The 25937-nt window shown below is 39.5% G+C and overlaps 1 protein-coding gene across 2 annotated transcripts in view; it reads right to left on the minus strand.

Annotated features, from left to right (window-relative positions):
• Positions 1–25937, minus strand: part of TNS3 (tensin 3) — a 192842-nt gene that overhangs the window by 68463 nt on the left and 98442 nt on the right. The window contains exons 6-17 of one of the 2 annotated variants that reach the window (XM_034062598.1): positions 19904–19956; positions 18954–19125; positions 16259–16309; positions 14941–15063; positions 13406–13470; positions 10353–10436; positions 8930–9042; positions 7939–7999; positions 7732–7807; positions 5634–5763; positions 4580–4645; positions 1664–1768 (exon numbers count right to left, since the gene is read on the minus strand). In XM_034062598.1, coding sequence (XP_033918489.1) covers positions 1664–1768; positions 4580–4645; positions 5634–5763; positions 7732–7807; positions 7939–7999; positions 8930–9042; positions 10353–10436; positions 13406–13470; positions 14941–15063; positions 16259–16309; positions 18954–19125; positions 19904–19956 — 1099 coding nt within the window. Of the gene's footprint in view, positions 1–1663; positions 1769–4579; positions 4646–5633; positions 5764–7731; positions 7808–7938; positions 8000–8929; positions 9043–10352; positions 10437–13405; positions 13471–14940; positions 15064–16258; positions 16310–18953; positions 19126–19903; positions 19957–25937 lie in introns of those variants that run through there. The other variant, XM_034062597.1, reaches the window with a different exon arrangement.

Genomic DNA, 25937 nt, shown 5'->3' on the forward strand with positions numbered 1-25937 from the left:
AGACAAATGCTCTGCCTGCGATTTGGTTTTGAGCATCATATAGTAACACCCTGCCTCCTAAATGTTTGCTCAAGAAAAGAGGATCTGGACACATCTCCTGTTCTTATGGTATATTGTCTAGCTTCAACTCTAGTGATTTCTCTGCAGATTCCCAATACCTATGCTAACACATCATATTTATATTGTCTCAGGTAAATAAAAATATACCGTGCACACAAATTCCATATAAAAGCCTGTAAAGTGCCACATATAAAACTTATGAATATCAGAAAAACAATCTAACTGTACTTATGAATGGTCCACAATCAAGTCTTCTACAGGGCCTAAGCAGCATGCAATTCTCTATCTTCCAGCAGTGTATGCCTACATACATTCAACTCTGCTTTCCATTTCCTGTATTGCAATGTAATGCATGAGGATGGGAAGGTCAAAGCATTGCTTGCTGAGGGCTAACAAAGAAGGGAAAAAAGGATGGGGGGGAGGGAAGAAAATAATATGGAAACATCTTGGGTAGAAATTAAGACTTCTTCAGCCAAAATTCAGTCTCTCTGATGTAACTCCTTCTAAAAGGCACTACTCAGCCTTTCTTATCCAACTATAAAACCTCTCAGGACTCCCTATGGAGTGCTCTACCTGCCTCATGTAAGGGTGTCAAATAATTGTTCTCTTGTCACCCCCTATTTTCCCCTAGTATTCTGCAGATGAGGAAATACTGCTGTACAAGAGTCATGCAGTGGTAAAAAAGTCAAGCTTACATTATGCCTCTGCCCCTAAACCCCTCACTGATGTAAGTCATTAGCTGGTCAAATACTAAGCTTAGATTATAAAAATCAACGGAAACTGAGCCTAGAGAGAGCTAATCAAGGATCCTAACTCTGCCTTTCTCTTATTTCATAACAGGAGAGCTGTAAAAACAAGAACTTTGGCATCCATTCAATACCTTTTCTCATGTTTTTACTTGCAAGCATTTCAGGCTTGCTGTGCACTGAGGTGTGCAGCCACAGGTGTGATATTCTGAGTCCTTACAGGAAAACTGTGTCCATTAAAAGCACAACATTCACTCAAGGAAAGCATTCGGAAAGCAGCCACACTGGAGTCAGAATCTGAAGGCAGCTACTGGAGGCTTTCATTTGCTGCATGTATCAGCAGATTACAGAAGGGAAATCTAGGAATTAAAAGGGCAGTTTGGAAAGGGGCACATTTATGAGGGGAAATATGCAAATACTCATGTCCTTTACTATTTGTTTATCTATAACTTCAGAGCCTAGCTCACCTCCTGCAACACTCTAAATAACATAGTAAGTACTGAAGGCTACAAACTCACCACATCATTTTGTTGTTCTTAAAATTCCCTATTAGGATTCCAACTAGATGCTTTAGAACAACCACAAAATATAATTTAAGCAAATTTACAACTAATAAAATAACTTGTATCAACTAGCTTTGGCTCAGAGTCCAACTTGGTACAATATGAAACTCTCAACTACTGCAGCTTTCTTTCCATTAAAGCTACTGAAGCTAAAGAGGGAAGGGTACACAATGACTTAACATGTCAAAGAACTGGCTCTATGTACAAGCAAATGAGGTCTCCTTCCTCTGTTTCAAATGCTGTGGCACAGTTGTGAGAAGTTTTGCCTTGGTCTTGTATGACTGAAGTACTCACCTTCCCCATCAGGGCTCATATTTTCATAGGAATCCCAGCGTATCAGTGGGTCTGAGGTATTATAATCAACTATCACTCCATGGTCATTCTGAAGGTGTTTAAATCCTAAAAAAAAAGAAACATCTGTTTGAAACAAAAAAATTATCGTGGCCACATCTATAGTTATATACATACACATAGATATGTGGCCTCCCAATTGAAGTTTGATCCCCATACTGCAGTACTATAGTCTGAAATGTAAGATAAGCAGCAATAGGGGAAGAAAGGTTATATAAATCAGCTAAGAAAGGCTTAATTTATGTTTTATTACAGAAGGTACAAGCAGACAATATTATCTTGAACTCCTTGATTATGATGTAGCTCTGATAGCTTGAATCAGACCCTAAGACAACACAGATGATCCACCAGACCTATCAGGCAGGCATGACAAAACAAATAGCTTTCCAGAAGAAAACCACAAGTATCCATAAAGAAATGGTATTAAAGGAATGATAAAATAACACTGTTACATACAGATCATCATTCTGATACCAGAGCAACTTATCACTACAGATAGAGAGCTGAAAAACACCACTCTGTCCCTCCCAGTTTCCCTAAGGTGCCAACTATGCTGTTTCACCCATTCTCCAGCCTCCTGGCAGAACCTGAGACCAGGTAGTTTGCTTTCCATGTGTTTGGCTGCCTGAAATACACTCTGCCAAACATACCTGGAATCCGCAGCAGTAACCCACATTTTTGTGCCCTTAACAAGGCATAGGATAATATTCAGCTTTTGAAAGGATGCCATGAGGAATTTAGGTGTGGTCCAGTGATTCAAAAGCAAAGCACAGGCATGAAGCACTCATGACTTTGGACTTGGCTTTGACACTGATAGAAATCAAATTGCTTTCTGCCTTTTCTCCTTTATCTAGATCAGAGGACAAAGAAGTCCTAAGTTACCAACCTTCAGGCTGTGTCTGAAGAAGCAAGTGCTATTGTAAGTTGTTCTGAAGCAGCAGTGTTATGCACATGCTGTGATTTTCAAAACAAGGATAACTAAAATTAGAAGGACGAGAATGCTATGGTTCTATACCTTCATATGGAGGCAGAAAAAAGCCCTCTCTAGAGAGTTTCTCTGATTACACTTGTCTCATATCTACAAGGCAGATTTATGAAGTTTGTTATCAAAACATTTAGGTGTCTTATCTTGTTGGCATGTGCATTCTTCCTTAAAAACCGTATCACAGTCATTTTTTCCAGAACACTGTGTCCAGTTTCGAGTTATACAATACAAGAAAGACATGAGTAAAGGGAAGGAAGCTCAGGGAAGGACAACCAGGATGATTAGGACTAAAAGACTTGGAAAGGTCAGAACTGAGGAAAGGCTGAGGGACCAGATTTTCCTCAGTCTGCAGACTGGTGGTCTTCAGGAGGGACCTGACAGCAACCCCACAAAGACATGAACCAGTTGGGGGCTAGGTAGGAGAACAACAAGGAACAGTCATAAATTGAATCTACAGAAGCTTAGAGTGAATATAAAGGAAAAATAAATCCACTGTGAGGACCATCAGACATCAGAACAGTCTGCCCACTGAGGCTGGGAACTCCCCATCCTTGAAGGTTTTCAGGATTTGACTGGACAAAGCCCCAGGCAACCTGGTCCAAACTCACAGATGAGCCTTCTTTCCAGTAACTAGGAGCCTGCTAAAACCCCACATCTCTGACATGCTGTCTAAGGAAGGGAGACTTGACCAAAATTTGAGCCTTTTTCAGACATGTCAGCTGCCCTCTCTTCAAGCATTTACAATCCACACATGTTTACAGCAGGCTGGACAAATTTATTTATAAAACTGTTTTTCTTAAGTGGCTTTCTAACAGACTGAGATTTTCATGTTCAGCTGGACAGACTCCAACTTCTTACTGGCTGCTACTACAAGTTTCTGAGTGATCAAACTGGTGGCAGGTGGGGAAGAGGAAAACATGCACTTCACAGGACACTGGGAAAATGTATGAGACAGACAGTTAAGAATACCTGGTTTTCATTCAGTCTCAGGCAGAATCCATACTTTTCACGACATCATAAAATGAGTAAGAACACATCCATTAACAGAATTAAACTGCAATCTACAGCATGATCTTAATTCTTATTGCAGGTTGTAATTATCTTAGACATATTACAATAGAATTCTGGAGGCATACAGGATACACCCTACATGCCAACTTCAGAGCAGAAGCATTTCCACCAAAACTAGAGCTATACATCTTTATGCAAAGCTGAAGACAGCCCAAATTTCACCACAGCAAACATATCAGTCATGACAACATCCAGAAAAGGTTACAGGATAGGGCACTGCTGCCACTTTTGTCACTTATGCCAGGCTGATATACCTATACTGTGCATGTTTTACACAGATCATAGAATGGTTTGAGATGAAAGCACCTAAAGGTCACCCACTTCCAACCCCCTGCCATGCAGAGACACCTCACACTAGATCAGGTTGCTCCAAGCCGCATCCAACCTGGCCTTGAACACTGCCAGGGATGGGGCAGCCACAGCTTCTCTGGGCACCCTGTGCCAGTGCCTCAGCACCCTCACAGGGAAGAACTTCTTCCTTATATCTAACCTGAACTTCCCCTGTTTCAGTTTGAACCCATCACCCCTTGTCCTATCACTACGGTCTTGTCTCTCCTAGCTGTCAGTAACTGTTCTGGTATAGCTTTAAAACAAAACCTGATCACTCCTATGCCAATGTAAATGCAGAGTCTTCATCAAAGTTCTCAAATTTAAACCAGCAATTATCACACATTTTAGGAGTATTTCAGATTTTCTGCAAGAGAAGTGGAATAAAAGAATGAAAAAGGATTATATTTTTTTAAATATATATGTCAACATTATTTACTTTGAAAATAAACTCGTTTTTATTTCTGTAACCTCACCTTGAAGTTTCTCTGGAGTTCCTGAAAACACTAATTCCACTTTGCCATAATCAGGGAAACGGTCATCTGAAAACAAAGGACAGTATTTCAGCAAGCTGTCTCCCAGGAGAGCAGCTCCAAGGCAGTCAGGAACCAGGATTCTCTGTAGCTATTAACACACATACCCTTGTCACCATTCCCTTGTCACTTGAAGTTTAGCGACTTGCTTCTAGAAGAACCACATTCTTAACCCCACACACTTCTCCATAAAACACAACCTAAGCATCAGCTGGAGCTTTGTTTACATCCAAGAGCAGTCCAAAAGCAGAAGAGATGTTCAGTTCCCAAACCTCTCTCTCGACAGAAATGGCTGGCTTTGTTTTTTACAGAAAACACAGCCAGGAGTAAACCAAAATTGTTCTCTATATTGGCTGAACTGCAATAGTTGACCACAAAATTTTGTGTAGCCATATGCTGCAGGAAAATATGTTTGATTTTAGTTTGCTGGTAATGCAGGATGAGGGAGTTACAGCCCTGCATATAAACATAAGAGTGAAGCAATATTTTAGGAAATATAAAGCTAAACCAATGCATCTGAAAACTTTGCCTCCATTTCTGGATAGTCTGAAGCACATGAAAAGATCTCTATACTCAAGCAAATGAGGTCACAAACATGGTATCAGACTTTGTGATTGTTTTCATCAGCCAAAAAAGATACTGGCTTAGCTCATCTTATTTCCTGTCATGGTGACTAACAGAGTCACCACTTTAAACAAGTATCTGTTGTTTTTACAAATGTGAGAGGAGGTGATAAGGACTATGTAGGAGTATCTGAATTATTCTGACAAGTTAACTCACTTGAAGAGCTTTTCTTCTCATTAGGGGTTTACCTGTGTTACAGGCTATGAGTTGACTAACGCAAAGCATTCTACCTTTCCCTAAAAATAAGGATGGGGAAAAAAACAAAAAGAAGAATCCTTTTGAAAACAGGTCCTAAAGAGGATCATCACATGCACAGGCATACATATGCACCCCCGCACACCTATTCATCCAACCAGCCACAGAAGGCAAATACCTTTGTTGGCATTGTCCAGATCCTCTTTGCCAAACACCAGTGCATGTCCTTGAATAGCTCCAGTGTGAAACTGAAGGCGAAAAACCACATCCCGAGTAGCTGACCGGTATTTTTTGTGATAACACTTCAGCTGGAAAGAGAGAGGAACACGTCAGGAAGCAATTTCTTACAAATCTGAACAAATGTGTATATGCATCAGTTGCTAAGTAAAGCAGCCATAGCATAATTTACTGCAGGCACCTCTGATGTTGTAACAAGCAGGGTGTGTGTTATTCAATCCCTTAAAATTAGACAGGCCCAAGGCAACATAGTTCTGGATGTGTAAAACTAATAATGACTATTTTCATCACTATCAGTCACCAGTCAGATAATGATTCAGACTCACAATAGTTGTCAGTAGAACACTGGAATGCTGACTTGGACCCTTACTTCTTCACAGCACCAAATTAACGTAAAACTGAATGACAGCACACCCATTTAAAAATAACTGAGAAATATGCAGGGCTAAAATTTAAGCCTGATTACGTTTACTGCAGGACTCTTAAAAACCTACTCTAGTGATGATGGGACGTTTTACGTTCCTGTGGGAAGCTGGCATTAGTTTTGACAGCTTGGCTAGAACACCACAGAACCCTGTACAAATAACATCTAGTATGAATTTCAGCAGCCAAAGGTGAGCACAATACACCTACTTTCTAACACCACCTTCCCTTAGGCTAGACTTATGGATATTTTACCTACTAATTCTCTGAGTCAACTGGAGAACAAAGCCACTCAGATTTAGGGGTTTTTCTTATACCACACACTTCAGGTGGTTAAACCTTTTGGAGTTGGAGGCAGAGTATCCTATAGATTTTTCTTTTTCCTAAAACCACTGATGGTTTTGCTTAAACACAGTAAAAACAATATTCAAAATGAAGTCTTTGTTTAGGAAATACCATCATGTTGAATAATGGCTTGCTCAGAATTACCTTCAATAACAGCATGGGATGAATGAATCTGACCCCTCTGAAAAGGATGCAAACATCACAGAATAGCTGTGTGCTCATTTTTCATTTTAACCATACATCCATTGGAGACTCAGTGAATTCGTCTCGCACGGATTTCTTTTGTAATCTATTCCATTTCCTTAGGCACCAACAGCCCTCCAGTGAATAATAAATATTCTTGTATTTGAAAGTCTCCTACACCTCCAGGTTATACCAATTTACAACAGTATGTTTAAAACTTCTTTCTCCCTTTTTCAGGGAAAGAAAGGAAGGACAAAGTACTCAACTGAATAGGGAGGTGAAGTAGGAAAGGGAAGAAGAGGAAGAAGAATAAAAAATACTATTTCAAAAGAAAAGAAGAAAGAAAGACTCTGTTACCAAGGACCCCTTACACTGAGGTCCAACATGTCTCGAAGTAGTACATAAATGTAAAAAATAAACCTATTAGCAACAGACCAGGAATACAGACAGTACTTCCCCCATCATTCATTACACATAACTCTTCTGCCTTCTTAGTTTAACAAACTGAAAGGCATGGCAACTAACCATCTTTACTTCCTCTGTGTGTTAACTGTGTATGACAAGCAAGAGTAGAAAGCAGAGAGATTTAAAATGATAGTGCTGCTATTCAGCCATAGTTATGCTTTGCACACTGGCAATTACACACACTGTATTACAGTGCATACATTTCTTTCTAAATACTGCATGTGCTCACAGAAACAGAAAGCTACTTAGAACTAGGTGTTTTGTTTACAGCATATAGTATTACAATTGTGCATGTTGCCTGCCAAGTTACAGGACAAGGGTGTTTTTAATGCTGAGTTACAAATACTCCCCAAAGCAATTAGGGTTACAGGCCTTACTGTGATGCTGTGAAATGGAAGGGCTGAGAGCAGTTGTTTCGGTTCCTAAAAACCTTCTAGCTTGAGTTTGATAGGAATTTTGATTCCTATAAAACTCAAGGATGATAACTAAATTAACTTACTAACCTATTTCGTAGTACGTCTGCAACCATTTTCTCTATTTTCTTTTACAAGAATGCAAAACAGGTCAGAGACTGTAAACTAAATGACACAGAACAAGATGTTCTTTCCACACAATTAACTTACCATAATATCTCCCTTTAAAAGCTGGGCAGGGTCAACAGCAATGCAGATTCGGCTTTGATTCTCTGGCCCTACACTACTTAACAGAAAAGACAAAATATATAGTTTAAAAGAAACAAAAAAACAAGAGAAAAAGAAGAAAGAAAGACCATGTAGTTGTGCAATTTTGAAAGTTAAAACTGGATTCAAAGAAAAATGCTTACAACTTACTAGATTCCAGATGTATAAACTGGTTGCATAGCCTGGTACAACTTCAGAAAAGGCCGGCAAGCTGGAAAGAAATCAACAGAAAAGACTGGTTTGTAACTATTTTCCTTTACCAGCTTTTCCTATTGCTGTAATATTGTTTACCTATTTTTCCTATAGTTGGAATAATACTGTTTTCAGAGTTATAATATTTCTTATATTACAACTAGGAAGCTTCACGCACATCCAGACTGAGCAACATGGCACAGAAGTGGCACAATTTTGACTGTCAAAATCGGCTTTGACAGATTCATTTTCTTTTCATCACTTTTTCCTGATCTTCAGTTTAGTTCTGAATTGAGGAGTGGATTTTAAAGGATTTTGGTAAGGAAAGAAAGAGGGAACACTCTGCTCCTTATTAAATATCTGTCTGCCTGCCTTCCCACTTCTCCTGTAGGAAAACAAAATGAAGGGAAGAAGAACAGCAAAAATGAAACAAAAAATAACTCCAAAACAAAATAGGAAGTATTTTCAACACTAAACCAAAGTACTTTATCTACAGTTTTGTTTATACTAAGTCCCTTAAATTTGTCACTTCAACAAACAATAACCTGTATTTATTTAAATAGTTACCTGAGAAACAAAAGCAGACTAACAGACTACACAACAGTGACAACAGAGCATTGCAAGTTCATGCTGATGGCATTTCAAAAGACAGGCACTACTTAACTCTTGGATGATAAAATACAGCGTTCTACTTGTTTATTATGCTCTAGCACAATGTCTTTGTTTAGCATTTTCATTTTTAAGCCACTTATAGGCCATTTCAGAAGCACACCTCCTGTAAGTTTTACTCTTAGGATCTTTCTCTTTTCCTGCTTCTTTCAGTGGGAATATCTAGGCTGATATCGAGGAGCATTAACTTACCTGGAGATTTATAGAGACTTTCTAGAAAGCTCCAAAATGAAACAAGACTTTTTGCCTACACTTAGTAAAGAAAAGTTAGATAATGTACCTCCCCCAGCATCGAAGCTCGGGATGCCATGAAGGATAACATAGTGCAGGAAAAGAGGAGTTGCATTCATTTTCACAGATCCAGATAGAAGGCCGCTTAAGAATTGCACATATCTAAAAATATAAAATTGATCTGAATTAAATAAAAACAGTAATGCAACCACATTATGTGTTCTTTAAACATTAATATTTCTAGGCCATGAGTGGTGAGCAGCTTTATGACATTACATGTAACTTCACAAAATATCATAAAAAGACAGTTTACCGCTTTATTCCATCCATAGCTGTTACACTGTTATTCTTGGCATCTTTATTTTAATAAGAAAGGAATCAGCAGAGAAAGGAAAATCAATCATTTTAGTATACTGTTATAGTTGCTAATGAAGGTTTCCACTAGCTTTCACAGCTGACACATGAGAGCATCACTCCATTTAGCTGTGAAGTGCACTTCACTAAAACTGGAGGAAGAAGTGCCCTGGTCAGAATTCTTAACATTAAGGACAGGGCAGGCAAATAACATCTTCATAATGAGAAGCACCAAGCACAGGAAAACTACCACAGCAATGTGAAAACTATTGTATTTCTGCTATTTAATGCTTTGTTTGGTCATAAGCTCATGAGTTAAGTAAATACAAGTGAACATCACTGCAGTGTGTATGAAACACACTCCTCCTATCTCCTTAAATAACCAAAAGAAAACAGTCTCCAACAGTCTCTTGCCAAAATGAGGTAAGTAGTGAACCCCAGAACTATTCACTTCCCAATCTGCTCACTTTGAGGCCTAATATAACCTTATTCATGCAGACAGACTGAAAAGGTAAGACATCCAGATAGACAGAATGAATAATGCATGCTTTAACAAACATTTACTAGCATGGACAGGGGGCAGATGTATAATCTGCAGGTCATCCAAACACATGGTAATAAAATCTTCACTGCACACAAATCAGTACCGAATCCATACACATCATTTGTGCCACAGAAAAATGAGTCCTGGAGCAATCAAGAAATAGATTGTGACATGCTCAAGACCAGGTTGAATGAAGCCTTGGGTGACATGGTTTAGTGTGAGGTGTCCCTGCCCACGGCAGGGGGGTTGGAACTGGATGATCTTAAGGCCCTTTCCAACCCTAACTATTCTGTGATTCTGTGATCTCTTTTTGTTAGCAAACAATGCAGTAAGAACACATGTAGATAATAGTGTGGTATAAAAAGACTTATCTATCTTGGGTTAGGTGCGGGAACTGAATGAGTTATCAATCTAGGAAGAAATATTAATACAAGACAAAGTGATGGGAGTTCAGGAATCACTGGAGGATCTTGTGGAAATAGCCTTCAAACAGAGGGGAAGAGAGTAAGGGAGAGAGGGGTAGAATGTGGGGATGACATTTCTTATTAGTATAAAACAGAAAGCATTTAAATACCTTCTTTGGGATGGCTGCATTAAAGCTGAAACTTTATCATCAAAAAACTTCTTCATAGCAAATCTGTCGAGAGCCTGATCAGCGCTGTCAAAAGAGACACAAACGTTGTGTTATTCCAGTTTGGAGAAATTCAGTAAGTTACAGTTTGAAATATGCCAAAATATTTGGAAAGCAAAAGAAGAAAAGTAAGGGGAAAGAATAGAAAGAAGCACCTAAGCGACCACTCTGGCACAGGTCAGACAAGAATGTTTTTTCCACTGACACCTCTTATTCCACACCTTAAGGCAGTTTCCTTCCCCAGACAAAGCACCTACTCCTTTACTCTATTAACTGGATTGCATATTTCCAACATGAATATGTTAAAGTCATAATGCAATAAACTTCAGCGAAGCCAAGCAGCTCAAGCTGCAAAAGAAGGATACTTGCCATAATTGTCTGAGAGCGTACTGGGGAGTTCTCTCTGTGAAACAGAGATCTGTTCTCTTTGTGAAAAAGAAGCAGCAATATTATAGGGATGGAAACTACTGCCTAGCTCTGACTGTAGTACATGAGGTGCAAAGGATGCCAGGCTAGAGGATCATTTAAGCAGTCAAATAATTCATTCAGCCTTTGTTTTGTGTACCATAAGCCACCAAGGGAGAGAATATTTAAAATCAAAGTGTCCATCTTTTGCATCAGACACCCATAAACTCTTCAAACACACAATTAAGGAGCAAGAGATTCAGAAAACTACATTTTCTTCCATTCTCTATTCAGAAAGGCTCTCATGAGGGGTTCTGCATCTGTGTGGAAGGCAGCAAGAGAGTATGGAAAAAGAATCAGAAGTGCCAAAACTCAGTAAGGATGCTCTTAACCACATATGCCAAGAAACATGCTACGCTGATTGTGTTGTATTTACACCAGATAAAAACCAATGTGTCTCTTAACATATGTAGGTGACAGTGTTAATTAATTAATGTGAGGACATTAAAAAGCAGCACAAGTTTCAAAATTATTAGGCTCTGAAATCTGGAATGTTAAATTCCATACCTAATTCAACCTCAATGAGTTCAGAGGAAAAGAACTGTGCAAAGTGTACATTCGCTTATCAGGCTAAAAACGGAATTGATACCTTTTCCAAAACTTAATCCAAAGTTACAGACTGTCTTGACAGGGTGGTGGATCAGGCTGTAAAGTCACACCTTTTCTTCATGGGTGATAAACATTACATAGTGTGTGCTTGAGAATATCATTGACCCAGAAACTCTCTTCTTCACCCAATCCATCATACACCTTCACCTACACAACCACCCAGAATCTTGGCAACCCACTTGTAACTGATCAAAGACTGCAAGTGATTTACTTGCTAAAGCAGTTTACCAGCTATTACACAAAGAGCTCTGCTTGCCCTCCTTAAATTTGACAGCACATTATTCCTTACTAAATGAGAAAATCAGGTATTTATCTAACCAAAAGGGGGTTGCATCATAAGGCTTTTTCCCTAAGTCCAGACTTTTTGGCACAGTCATGCAGATAACTAGGGACTTTATTTGGTGTGAACGTTCTCAAAGTCTTCTGAGTACTGTTTCTGACACAGAAGCTGGCACCCTCAAACTGCAGTAATTTCTGCTTCTCTGAGGGTGCTGTGTCCCTTTTGGATAATGCTAGGGATACACAAATCCTAGCTGAGAAGCATTCCCAACTCCATTCCTACTAGAAAAGTTAGGGTTTGGGAAGGAGCTGACAGATACCCTGAAATTTAAAGGAGGGATTGCAAACTCACCCCTCCCTTTCAGCCTCACTGCAGGAATCCTGCATTTGTTTGGGGTAAAAAACAACATGTTTCAATGCTGGGCTTTACAATCACATCCAGGTGTTGTTCTGTGTAAAATGTATTTATAGTCAGGTACCACTTTTAAGGCTCATAAAATATTGCAAAACTGAGATACCAACAGAGTACTCCATTATCCACACTTGACAGATTTCGTTAATCACAATACTTCTCAAACTTGTATTATAAATGTGTGGCAACCACTGTCCCAGCTACTACTTGAAGATATATGGATTTATTTTTCCAGCACATATTGGTGAGTATAAACCACTGAATTTCTGAGTCTACAATTACCTTTGGATCAGGTTACCAGAGTGAAGCCAGGTTATTTCCCGAGATGATGTTTTTTCACTCTGGCAAATCACTCCTAAAATCCATGAGTAATTTGCCATCAGCCTGTAGTGAATCAGGATCCACTGACAGTAGTGGATCAAATATATTACTGACAGGCTGCGGTGCAAACGCAGAACCAAATGTGATTTAACCATAGCCTCTACAGTGCATTTTTGTTTTAACATATTTATAGATGTATGTATAAAGGAGACCAAAGGAAAACGGTTTTATTAAAAACCAAATAACCCCCAAAACAAAACATATTTCATCCTTTTAAGACCATTTATCAAATTTTATGTTTGTTGACATAATTGTCAACTGTCATTTCATAAGTGGAGCACTCTAAAAGCAACAATTAAAACCAAGTAACCAGACACCTATTGTTTAAACTGACTGCAAGATAAAGGCTAGATTATTTCTTAAACTGCATTTTGCACCTTGATCAATATCTAGGAATTCTCTACTCAAATACTGATTCCAGATGCCAGTAACTTAAGTTTTCTGTAAGTACTTTAGGAACAGCTTCTCATTGATTCAAAAGAGGCAACTTCATGGATGTGGCAAATAGATGGGTTTAATAGAATAAAGATAATTCCATTATATAAAAACTTGTTTTTGCACATTTCTTCATTCATCATTTAGAGAATTTTCCTGCAGAACCACTGAATATCACAGATTAGAAGGGACCTTAGGGTATCACCTAGTCCAATCTGCCTCTGAAAGAGGGACAAGAAAGCTCTGTCTTAAAAATGGGCTCTTTTAATACATGCTCCATGACTCTGAGAAGAAAACCTGACAACCCTCAACTGACAACCAGTAAGCACACAAACAGCACTAAAGTTAAGAAACATCTTTTTCTGGTGTTTCCTTAATTATATAAAATACACAATATGCATTATTCACAACTTACCTTGCAGAAACATTGGTGAAGTGCATATATGATGATATGACTACACCTATCCTTCCTTTCCCTCCCTGTATTAAGAAAAAAGGGAATGATAGCTTAATTAACTTCTTACATTAATGGGCTTTATTTCATTTAAGATCCATACTAACCAAACTTCAAGACAGAATATTCAGAGAACCCTTTCTCTCATGCATCTCCTGTGTAGTCAGAAAGGTGGCAGTGATGGGCAGCAGCTTGTTTTCCTATGCAAGCTTGCTTTGACATAGAAACCACTAAGTAGGATTTCAATGTGTGTGCCTGTCAGGTGTTATTCACTGACAGGAAATTAGCTATAAAAGAAAAATAAACTTGACCAGTAGTAGAAACACTGGTTCAACTCTTCTAATTTTATACTACTTTTTTCCAGAGATCATTCACAGCAAGTCTAGACAATGTTGCATCTTCTGTCATGAAATGCTGTAAAATACCTGTTTTGGAAAGCATACGAGTTTCCAACAGGTTTGCGCATTTTTACCTTCCCTGCACCTCAGATTCAACACAACTATTTTTCTATGGATAATTTAACAAACATTACAAATCTTGTTAAATAAAGTACATGACATAAATTCAGTCCAATTTACCAAGCAGTCATTCTCACAGATCTGAAAACAATTCCAGTCTCTCAGCAATATAAGTAGCTGTATCTGTCTTCATGGTTGGAAACTTGATAGTCATTACCAAAAGGCATTAATCAACAATATGCACTACCAATCTGTATACAGAATACCCAGGAATACTTTGCCCCCTTTTGTCCCATGTATGGGCCATTCCCCTGGCTGTAGTCCTGCAACTGGAAAGAATTCAACAGTTTAATACAATCACGGCATTCTGTCTGCAATTCAGGACTGGGGACTAAACAACCTGACCTGAAGGGAGGTTTAGACCCGATCATCAACTTCATTCTGTTTAGAGTGACATCTGCCAATCATACAGAGACAGATTTGCCTCAAATGTCACCAGCATACCTACCAACTCAGTTCTGAATTTACTTTATCTGTACTTAATTAAGGCTTTCTTTATTGTGAGCAAGCAAGGAGAAGAAGTAACACTACACAGTGGCAGCTTTGCAATAAGGCACTGCAATGATGCTGACAGTTAAAACCTGTCAGAAGTATCCAGGAGGTACTTGATGCTTCCTATAACCACACAACAGTTTAAAGGGATGATCTGTGATATGTTGCCTATCCTTATACCACAGCAAAATCCATAAATGTCACAGAACATGGAGAGCTTCTGAAGAGGTTGCTACTGAGCTGGAAATAACTTCAAGCTTTTATATACACTCACAGAAGTAGCAGTGCTAGAACCTCAGTTATCATAACATGCAAGGTCAGTGGAGTAAACCTCATTTGAATCAAATGAAGATTGATTCTGTGTTCCCAACACTGAAAACAGATCAAACTTTCTTGTTTTATTTTTAAATAAGCAAGAATTAAGGACAAGGTTTTTGAAAACGAATCCAAACTGATACGTGATGTGCACACACAAAGCTCACTTACTCTGCAATGGATCACGACCACATGCTGAGGATCATTGTTCAGCCATGACTCCATGGCCTTGCAGATGGTGCACACCTTGTCGAGAGGTGGAGCATGGAGATCAGGCCATCCCACATCCATAATCTGCAATTAAACAAGTAACAGTCACAAGAGACACCTTGATCCTAATACTGCATGTTAAGATCTGTCTTCAAATAATTATGATGGTCAAGAGACTCCACATTTTTTTTGAGCCCCATTCAAATGCCATGATGTAAATCCACATGCTTCCAGGTCTCTTCCGGGGAGGAAGGTCATTTAAGATACCAGTACTTCTGTAAAACTAAACAAGCAACTCCCCCTAAATCCACCAACCACTCACAAGTGACATTTCTGAAGATCCTGATTTCATAGACAAATTTTCATTTAGAAATTCAAGTATTTTATAACAGTAAAATCAAAAAGTCAAACAGAAAGTCAAAATTAGAACAAAAGAATGTTAACTGGGCTGCTCCAAGTGTTTTGGGATTGTTTATAATTTGAGATTTATTCCCTTCAAGTGCAATAGATTTGACATCTCAAAGTTCTGATCATATTTAACATTCAACCTTAGTCACTGTATAATACTGTTTACTCAACTTGATGTTACTATATGCATATTTAACCCAAACAAGGGCTGTAACTATGAACATGAGCATTCAAAAGGTCAAAATTGAGAGTTCTTTTAATATTTTCCTCAGGTATTGTACATCCATGTAAATCTACTGCTATCAACAGATATTTGTGCTACTCTGGCCTTATGATAGATGCTGAAGAGTAACTGCATATCATTTTTACAACAAATACAATTGGTAAGGAAGAACAAAAGGCAGACATAATTCTGACATTCCTTATGTCTCTATGGTGCAGAGAAGCAACTATGAAGTGATGATAGAAAAGGGAAGTCTGTATTTGAACTGAGCTCACTAGCTTCAGCTGTCAGACTGTACATTACAGCATATAACCCTTAGTTTAGTATCCAGTGACTGCACAAAGAAAGTATACTTGGAGTAAAATTTGTATCACTGAATAGGAATTTTTAAGTAGTCATAACAGGCTTCAGGTCCTGTGTGCAAAGTCTAAGGGAACAACAGGAACAGCATTATAAGGCACAGGCCTAACAGACACAAAGCAAGAACCTGGGAGAAAATAAAAAGGGATGCAAGCGAGTGTGTTTCTATCATCTTCCAAAAGTTGTTCTCTCAATCTGTATACCAATGCTTGCACAGCTTCAGGGCTTATGAGGCCATTTCAGCTGTACTTAACACTAGAAAAAGATGTTAGAGAAGACAAGCAATACCTTTGGGTTAAGCTTGGCAAGGTCATATCTCTTTTCAGAGAGGTTTAACACCTGTTTAGAAAGAAAGAAAAAAAACATCAACCATCAAGACTTCAGAACTGCTGTAGTAAACAGCTGTATTTGAAACACATCAGTTACAAGAAACTACACTCGTAAGACTTCAGGTTTGCCACTGTTTTACTAAACTGAATTAACATCTGAAGTTAAGTAGCACTAGCAAATGGATTTTAGGTGTTCAGTTATTATAAGATGAAACTAGACACACATGTTGAAAAAGGACAATTAGCCTTTTGCTATATTTTATTTATTTCACATGGCTTTAATTGAGTCAGAGCTATGAGAGACCAGGGAGCCCTGCAAAATAACTGCATGGCAAAGAATTAACAAAGAAAAGTGGGGGAAGGTGGTACAGTCCTAAATGTCTAAATCGGAGTGCCTGGCAAGAAGATATTGGTCTGTCAGAACTTCAAAGGGAAGATATGGCATAGTTATTTAACTATAGCTCAGCCTGTGAGATCTTCCAACTCTGCTGTTAAACCATTAGACAGGAAGTTAACATACACCTAGTGCTTAATAAGGAACAGTTAAAAAGAGAGATTGCTAAATTAACAAAAAGGAAGAAGTATACAAGTATATTTGACCCATTAAGAACTTTAAATCAGTATCAATCAGTAACAAACCATTCTACAATATGATTCTATGAGAGAGAACAGCCTCAAGTTGCACCAGGCGGGGTTTAGATTGGGTATTAGGGTTTGGGGTTTTTGGTGCTATACATGTGCATCTAGAACAGACTGAAGACATCTTTGAAACATGAGAAACAGAAGAGTTTAAAATGAGCTCTCTGGATCTAAAACCTGGCTGTGGCTTGCCAGGTTATCTTGCAAAGTCATAGAAACATACTTGCAGCAGACAGCATCAAACTTCCTTTTGACCAAGCCAGCCAATTTCCAAAGTGCTCACTAGAATACAAGTAAATAAATAGAACTAAACTAAAATAAACCCAAAACCAAGACATCCAAACTCTGTAAGAGAACCAGACTGCAATTCCACTTAGACAGAGGACACCCTAAAAAAAGACATACCATAGATCAGATATGAGCTGAGTTTGAACCAGTAAAAGGTTTACACCCAGGTCATCTTTAAACTTACTGTCTTGTACCTTACAAGCTACTAGTGCCTGATGGACAGGAAGCCAACGGCCAGAAGATGGCATGCTGAGGCCATCAGACCACACTACAAGTGCATCTTCAGGACAATAGCTGGTTCATAATGCACCTATGACACCTCACTTGGTGAGCAAAAGATAGTATATTTAAATCATTAGGTGGAATCTCTCCAGAAACTAATTTCCGCTGTGAGTCAAGTTCATGCTCCTGAAGCATGGATTTGACTGTAATAGCTTACACATGCTTTATTCTGTTTTCACAGTTTAAACATTTCTTAGTTCACTCTAAGAAAAAAATACTGGCCCTGTTTTAAATTCACCTTCATAGCATAAGCTGAGACAATACATGCCATAGGGTTTAGATACACTAGTGAGAAAAAGGACAGAAGATGAACAGTATGGGTCATTTAAAAACCAAGATACTCTGCAGACGGAGCTCATTATAGATTTGCTTACAACTTAACTTCCTATAGGAAACCAAGGAGCAGGGAAAAAATGCACCTAATCAAGTTAATGAGAAAGAGATGGACAGAACATGCAAACAGCAACACTGCTTTTATATGTTGTTTCACAATATATGGTAGAGACAACCAAGACATGATGGTGAGAGACCATCAGATACAAAGCTGAGGTCCCACATGTAGCTGGCTGCTCCACATTTCAGGATGTGTTCTTTTAAAAGCATGCTTTGAACAATGAAAATGGTCAGTGCAATTATTCTACAGCATTTGACTGTGTGCTGTCACAACAGAGACTGCAGTGCCACCAGCAGAAAAGTGCTTTTAATCATAGAAACAAGAACAGTTAAGGTTGGAAAGGACCTTAAGATCATTCAGTTCCAACCTCATGCCATGGCCAGGGGGCAGGGATACCTCACACTAGACCAAGTTGCCCAAGGCTCTGTCCAAGCTGGCCTTGAACACTGCTAGTGATGAAGCATTTACCACTTCTCTGGGCACTCTGTGCCAGCACCTCACCACCCTCACAGGGAAGAACTTCTGCCTTAGATCTAACCTGAACTTCCCCTGTTTCAGTTTGAACCCATCACCCCTTGTCCTATCACTACAGTCCCTGATGAAGAGCCCCTCTCCAGCATCCTTGTAGCCCCCTTCAGACACTGGAAGCTGCTCTGAGGTCCCCACACAGCTTCTCTTCTCCAGGCTGAACAGCCCCAATGTTCTCAGCCTGTCTCCATACAGGAGGTGCTCCAGCCCTGATCATCCTTGTGGCCTCCTCTGGACTTGCTCCAACAGCTCCATGTCCTTCTTATGTTGAGGACACCAGAGCTGCACACAGTGCTGCAAGTGGGGTCGCACAAAAGCAGAGGGGCAGGATCACCTTTCGATCTGTCCTTGCCTAACATCTTAACACCCTACTGAAAATCTTACTCTCGCTTGCACAGCTGTAAAAGGTGGATCAAAGAGGTTTTAGATGATTGACTTCTAGTTTATAATGACACACGTGGACCTACAAGTGGTCTTCCTGCAAAAGATAAGATGTGTCACAAATGACTGATGCTACACATACCAAGTAATTATCACCATGTTTGGATTTGAGCATCCGGGTTACATCTTGCAGATTGTGGAGGTAAGTTTCCTCAGAACAGCTAGCAGGGAAGGAGACAGAGATGATCCGTTCTGTGATGTAAGTGAGGTCAAGTTCATAGCCCTCCTCCATAATGTGATCAAAGTCTGCACTTCTGTGAAGAAACCGGATGTGTCAGTTTAGAGCAAAGCAGCCAAGAACAAACACAGTCTATTAATGGAAGGGACTCCAACTTGGACTCATATAGTCAAGCATCCAATGTTTCCAATATTTTCATTACAATTACAACTTACTAAGTGCTACAGAGCTCAGATTACTGGGTTCAGTACACAAAAAGAGTTAGCCAAACATCAGAGTTCTTTGCATCAAAACTATAGTGAACAAATCTCTGCAATCAACAATGTAAGAAAGGAGTAAAATGAATATAAACAACTTTGACTAACACTAGTGCAACAGATTCAGAAGTTAAACAGAAAATATATAGGTACCTAATGTCTGTAAAAATGCTTAAAAATAGGTAGATTCACCAGTGACCTATAAAGCACTGAAGATACCATCTTGAAACCTGTTCTGAGTAACACCAAAATGAACCCAAAACCAGTCTCCAAAATGCAACAGACACCAGTGTAATGCAGTTATTCTCACAGGTTAGTCTACAGATACTGTTGAACTTCTATTACAGGCTGAGGGCACAAGCAGGCAATCTTACCTTGTCCTTAGTAATCAGAGGATTAGAGTCATTAAGTTAAAAGTAAGCTCAGCAAATAGGCCCAGTTGTTTTCTCAGACAGGGATTGTAAAAATGGTCTGTACAGAGCAGGACATGTCTTGCAGAAGACTGAACTCACAGATATTATAACCACAATTAGCAAAACCTAAACCCACCACAGCACTAAGTGATAGCACTACACAAAATAGGAAAGAAACACTTGCCGTGATCCTTTGTCACAACCGAAAGAGGAGTTCTTCGAAGCACTGCTGGAATTCTGGAACAAAGAAAGCAGAGCAGTCAATCTAGTACCTTTCTTGCCACCACTGATGTCAATCTATGTTCCTATCTTTTTTCTCATTTATTATGTCTATACTGTGTAAAACTTTACCAGCAAAAGGGTAACAGAAGATCACTGCCTTACGGCTTGGCTGCAATCACTGTCAGTATGGCCAGGTTAATGTCCAGCTCTTCATACAGACTCACTACTACCTTTTCCAACTCAATACTGCCAGAGAAGGGCTGTTGGTCTTTTATGCTTTTGGTAACTGCCTTAAGATTAGACAAAACATTCAATAGACTTCAGAGGAGATGGGTCTTGAATTTCTGTATAAACCTGCAGAATTAAGTTCCTCAAAAGTGATTCTTTTATTTCAATACTGAAAAATAAACTCAATTTATTCCTGTATCAGAGCCCTGGGAGTTTGAATAGAAGCCTGAGCTGCAATGATTTTGCTTTATGAGAATTTAGTTTGTGTCTTTTGTAGCTTCATTTGTTCAGTAACTATGCATTAAGAAGTGTCAAAATGTGCTCCCCTATGAACCTTAGCAATAGAATTTTTCTCACTTAAATTTAGCTCTCTCAGAATTAAGCTCCAGTGTGACAGTCACCCAAGCTCTCTGTAGAGAAAGAGAGACATCTAGAGGGGGCAGTACCCCTTCCTTCCATGAGAGGTTTCTAGAGTTAGACAGCTATTACTATACTAATAGTAAATAAAAATATTTACTTTATATTTAGATACATCTTTCCATACAGAAAGTCAGAAGTTCAATTCATGCATCAATAACTCCAGAAGAGAAGGAGTATTCACTCATCCTCCTACCCTTGAAGTTATACTTACTATACAGAAAAACACACATAAAAGCTTATTTAGATTCCTGAGATCAGCTGTTCTAGCAAATTTCAAAGCATAATGTGCACCACACCTAGGTGTTGGCCCCAGTTCCGCTAGTTCCTGTCTTTACTTGGACAACAGACAGTGAGGAACCTTCATGGTATTTTCAGCTTCTTTTTACTCAATCTTTTCTCAGGATTTTAAAGGCTGTAGTAATACACTGTAGGTTCCTAACCAACCAAGTAACACAGAATTGAAATTCAAAACAAAGCTTTTAGCATGTTTTGGTTTGCTTTCATAGCTAGAAAGCAGTTGGTCGAACATGCCTCTTCCTTCACTCCCCTAGTCTCTGTTGGTCACACAGATGTATTCATAACTTAAGGATGCCACCATTTATTAATCACATTCATGACTAAACCTCCATGTAAACTGAATAATCAGGCACTTATTTCCTTATTAGAGGAAGCCACTAAGTGATAAAATCATTCTCTGTTGCACACTGTTGTAGTGCATAAGCTAGCACATCATATAACCTAGTAGTATGCAGTGTGTAAGTATATGAACAATAACATAACATGAACCACTAGCAGCAAAAAACCCTGTTACTGAGATCTACCATGTTTCATTGCATGGGCTCAGCTAGCTGCAATACTCCTCAGTCTGTCATTATGGGTATGCTTTAATACAAATTCTGAATAGCCCCCAAAATCAACATAAGTCTTCTATCATCTTCAAAAGATAAAGATTCAGACCATGAAACTCTCCATTGCCTATCTATGGCACACCAAACCACTCGATTTTACTTAACTCTTTATCAGGTCAAGATGATCTTGTACATTACACATCACTACATTCAGTGACCTGGCAAATGGACAAGCAGTCAAGACACAACTCTTTTTCTGCATGTCCTCTCTTTACAATCACTTCCTTCCATAGCTTAATTATGTTGTAGATAGTGATACATTATGTTATGTTAATTATGCTGTAGACAGTGATACATTCTTTTTATTTCAGTAATACATTCTTTTTATTTCTCTTTACTATTTGTTAACTGCCAATAGCCACACCACCAACTCTTCCCCTCAGAGCTAAAATATTCAGAAAAATCCAAAAGGATACATGACTCACTACAGAGGCAGAATGGTTACTGAAATAATGTTTTTCAAGGTTTGATGAAACACACGCCATACATGCACACACCTCTACAATGTGTTGTCAAATACAAGAATAAGCTGTTACAGTATTTCCCACAACATGCAGTCTGTGAGCCAGATTCTGACTGAATTCAGCTTTAATTCTCTACCAAGCCATACACACCTACCAGCAGAATATGGATTTTACCAAGCACAGGGCAATGGCACAGGGCAAACCACCCATAAAGGCAAACAACCACCTGGCATCTCCCAGGAAGAACAATTACACTGAAAATCTTGCAAAACTAGATGGGATTTTCATTTCCTGTCAACCAACAGCAGTCGAAAAGATGAAGGTGAACGAAAAATAATGGCTCAAAGTGGGGTGTTCAACTCCACTGGGTTAAAAACTTGAAGTTGTAACTAGGACAGACGTAACTAGTGCTTAATTTGTTGCCATTAGGACAGGCTACCCTGAGATTACTCTTCCTTGAGTTTCTTCCCACAGTTCTGTACCCCTTCTTCTCCAGGACTGCCTGGCAACGCAGACAGCATAACCAGCCACTTTAGAAGCAGAGTTCTGAAGAAAACGCCTCCCATTCTCCCATTCATTCAGTTTTAAGGAATTTTTATAACCCAAACAAACAGATAAATCCAAAACAATAACACATAAAAGTTATCCCTATGTAAACAAGTGCAAAGAGTCTTAGTCAGACAAAATTAGCTGTAGTTGTGGTATGAAAGCCAGCAGGGGGAAGCAATTGCTTCTCAATAGACATCTGTCTTCCCTTCCGCCACAAAATAGTATTAAGGAGCAAATCCACTGCATCCAACATACTGCATCATTGCCCTATTCCAGGGAATAATCAAGCTGTGCATCTCATTCCTTAGACATCCTCCTTACTGCTTCTTCTACCATCTTTGGCTTGGGCATGTAGTCCTGGCCACACTCAGAGATTGCTACCCCAGCTTCATCAAAACCCACCCTCAGATGGGACCATCCCAGAGTCCAGGACTTCTTTAATTCACCTTCCTCTGACACCAAAGAGAGTGAATCTGCTTATGGATTACCTGGTCCGCCTCAAATAGCAAGTTCATACTGTCCCAGGCTGTATCTCACACCTTCACAATCTCTCTTCCAGTCCCTCCACAGCTTCAGAGCAAAAACATGACACAGGTATAGCACAGGCCCTCTCTCATGCACTGCGGTGGCATTAAGGCACCTTCTGCACTAGTCCAGAAACAGAAGGAATAAGAAATAACCTCTCTGCTAAGTGTGCATCTCCTCATCTATGCTGAAAAGCTGTCTCTCAAGGAAAGAAATGAGGAATAGCAAGTAAAAAATTATGCAAATCTCAGCATGACAATAATCCTCAACCCTTCCGAGAACTGAATAAGGGAAGCTGGGTTGCAACTAGTAGGCTTACTCCATAGGCTGAAGTCTTCTGTAGTATAGCTTCAGAAACCAGAAAGATCATGAAGGGACAAAGGGTGAAGGGAGATGAGTTTTGCACCAGATAAATTCATTCATGTTTTGTCAGTACACTGATTTACTACCTTTTACACAACAGCTCTGGGAAACAATCAAAACCTTACTCTGTAAAACTGCTACTTTCCAAACCCAAAGTAAAACTAGAAATGTAGGCTACACGTGTGCTTAGAAATAGCAGGTGGGATAACAACTCACTCATTGTGAGACTAGAATCAAAGGCAGGCTAAGGAAGCCAAATGGAGAATCATTTACTAGCCTTTCCCAAGGCTATTGAATTATAATATAATCCAATATCTGCTTAAAAGCTATCTCAGCAGAATTTAAGTACTGGTTTCAAGGAGCAGGTTTTTTTAAACAGTTGAGACAGCTGTACATCAGCTATCTACTCCTCCAAGGAACAGTACTCCTGAAAACTCACCATTCGGGATCTGACATGCATTCATGCAGCTCATCTGTATCTTTCCAGGTCTCCTTCTTGAATGGGAAGATTAACAAGTGTAAGTATCAATAAGTAGAACCTACAAGTATCTGAAATGTAAATCAATGAGTAATCTGTGACTTAACGGTTTCAGAATATATTTTGAAAGGATGACATGGATCTGCTTGTAATGTAACTATTTTATTTGTGCCTATTTCTAATGTGGATATAATTATCAGAAAATGTGATTAGCAAACCTGCCATAAAATTACATGCATTCTACACAGCTTTTAATTAGCTTATGAGGGTTTTTTCCACACAACTGCTTGCTGTTCAAGCAGTCACAAATAAGACCATGAATAAAAACACTGCTCAGCAGGAGACCTGAATGCATTTTAACATTTTTGATGGTTTTTCAGTCCCCAAGCCACGGGCAGGAATAAGGAATTCTCTGACCTATTCTTAGGCATAGTGCAACAGTTCTATCCACTCCAGGGCACTACAGAAAAGACAGGACAATGAACTACACTGATCACTGGACTGCTCCACCATCCTAATTCCTACTGACACAGTAGTGGCTTTTAGAAGCTACAGTGAAACACATGTTTGGATGTCTTGGATAAGAACCAAGATTTGCATAATCTTTTGGCCTCTGGTTTTAGAATGATTCCTAATGTAGAAAAAGATTCATGCCTTGTGAATACAAATGTCTCTGTGCTATTATGTGTCTATTCCTGCAGTAAATATTAAAAGATTAATGAAAATAAAATATCTTTTCTGGAGTTGATTCTGCAGAAGTGATTTATCAACATTTCTACTGCAAACAGCTGTTTGTTTGGCTAAACACTGTAGTTTTGTTCTGTATACTGTGTTCCATAAAAATAATGAACTGTTCCCCTGTGTAGCGTAAGAGCAACAGTCCAGACAAAACTGCCCCTTGCAAGTAGCAAAAGTTACAGATCCCAGCTTGCTCTCTCCCTGCCAAAAACTATCCTGACTCTTAGCTGCTGACAAAGCTGCTTCCAAAGTTCTTCCCTATAATACATAGCCAAGACAGGCCAGGCTCCCCTAAAAGAGCTGACTGTAAGACATCTTTATCAAAATGGGTGGACACTTGGCTGTAGAGTTCTATCTACCAATCTGCCAGGGCAACAAGGAACTAAGTGGGGCAGGAAACCAGAATCATCAGGGACTGTAGTGATAGGATTAGGGGTGATGGGTTCAAACTGAAACAGGGGAAGCTCAGGTTAGATAGGAGGAAGACGTTCTTTACTGTTTTATCTGTTCTATCACTACAGTCCCTCTCCAGCATCTTTGTAAGCCCCCTTCAGACACTGGAAGCTGCTCTGAGGCCTCCACACAGTTTCTCTTCTCCAGACTGAACAGCTCCAGTGTTCCCACCCTGCCTTCATATGAGAGGTGCTCCAGCCTCTGATCATCCTCATGGCCTCCTCTGGACTTGCTCCAACGGCTCCATGTCCGTCTTTTGAGGACACCAGAGCTGCACACAGGGCTGCAAGTGGGATCTCAGGAGCGCAGAGCAGAAGGGCAGGATCACCTCTCTCCATCTGCTGCTCACATTGCTTTTGATGCAGCCCAGCACATGGGTGGTTCCTGGGCTCAAGCGCACACTGAAGCTGCTCATGTTCAGTTTCCCATCAACCAACACCCCCAAGTCCTTCTCCATAGGCTGCTCTGAGTCACTTCTCCAGCCAACCTGCAGCTGTGCCTGGGATTGCCCCGACCCAGATACAAAGGCTAAGGGCTCTTCAGGAGAGAATACTGAATGCATGTAAAGTCCATATTCAAGTGAGAATGGGGCATTGTTGATGTTTTACTTTTCATACAATTTTACAGATGCAATGGCTGCATCTAGCCCCATGACTGGAAACAGCACTTTCTTATGAATCACACAGCCTTTCAACTTTACAGCTCTTTTCCGAACAGGAATAGGTGTTCCCACCTCTGCGTTTCAGGTGGGAGCTTTCTTCTCTTTCCAAATGAACCCCTGCTGCTCATCCCTGTCACCCTTTGCTACTCCATGGAAAGTAAGCACCAAAACTTTCAGGAAACCTGCTAATATTCAAATAATGACCAGTG

Source organism: Melopsittacus undulatus, chromosome 1, assembly GCF_012275295.1.
Source record: "Melopsittacus undulatus isolate bMelUnd1 chromosome 1, bMelUnd1.mat.Z, whole genome shotgun sequence".
NCBI lineage: Eukaryota > Metazoa > Chordata > Aves > Psittaciformes > Psittaculidae > Melopsittacus > Melopsittacus undulatus.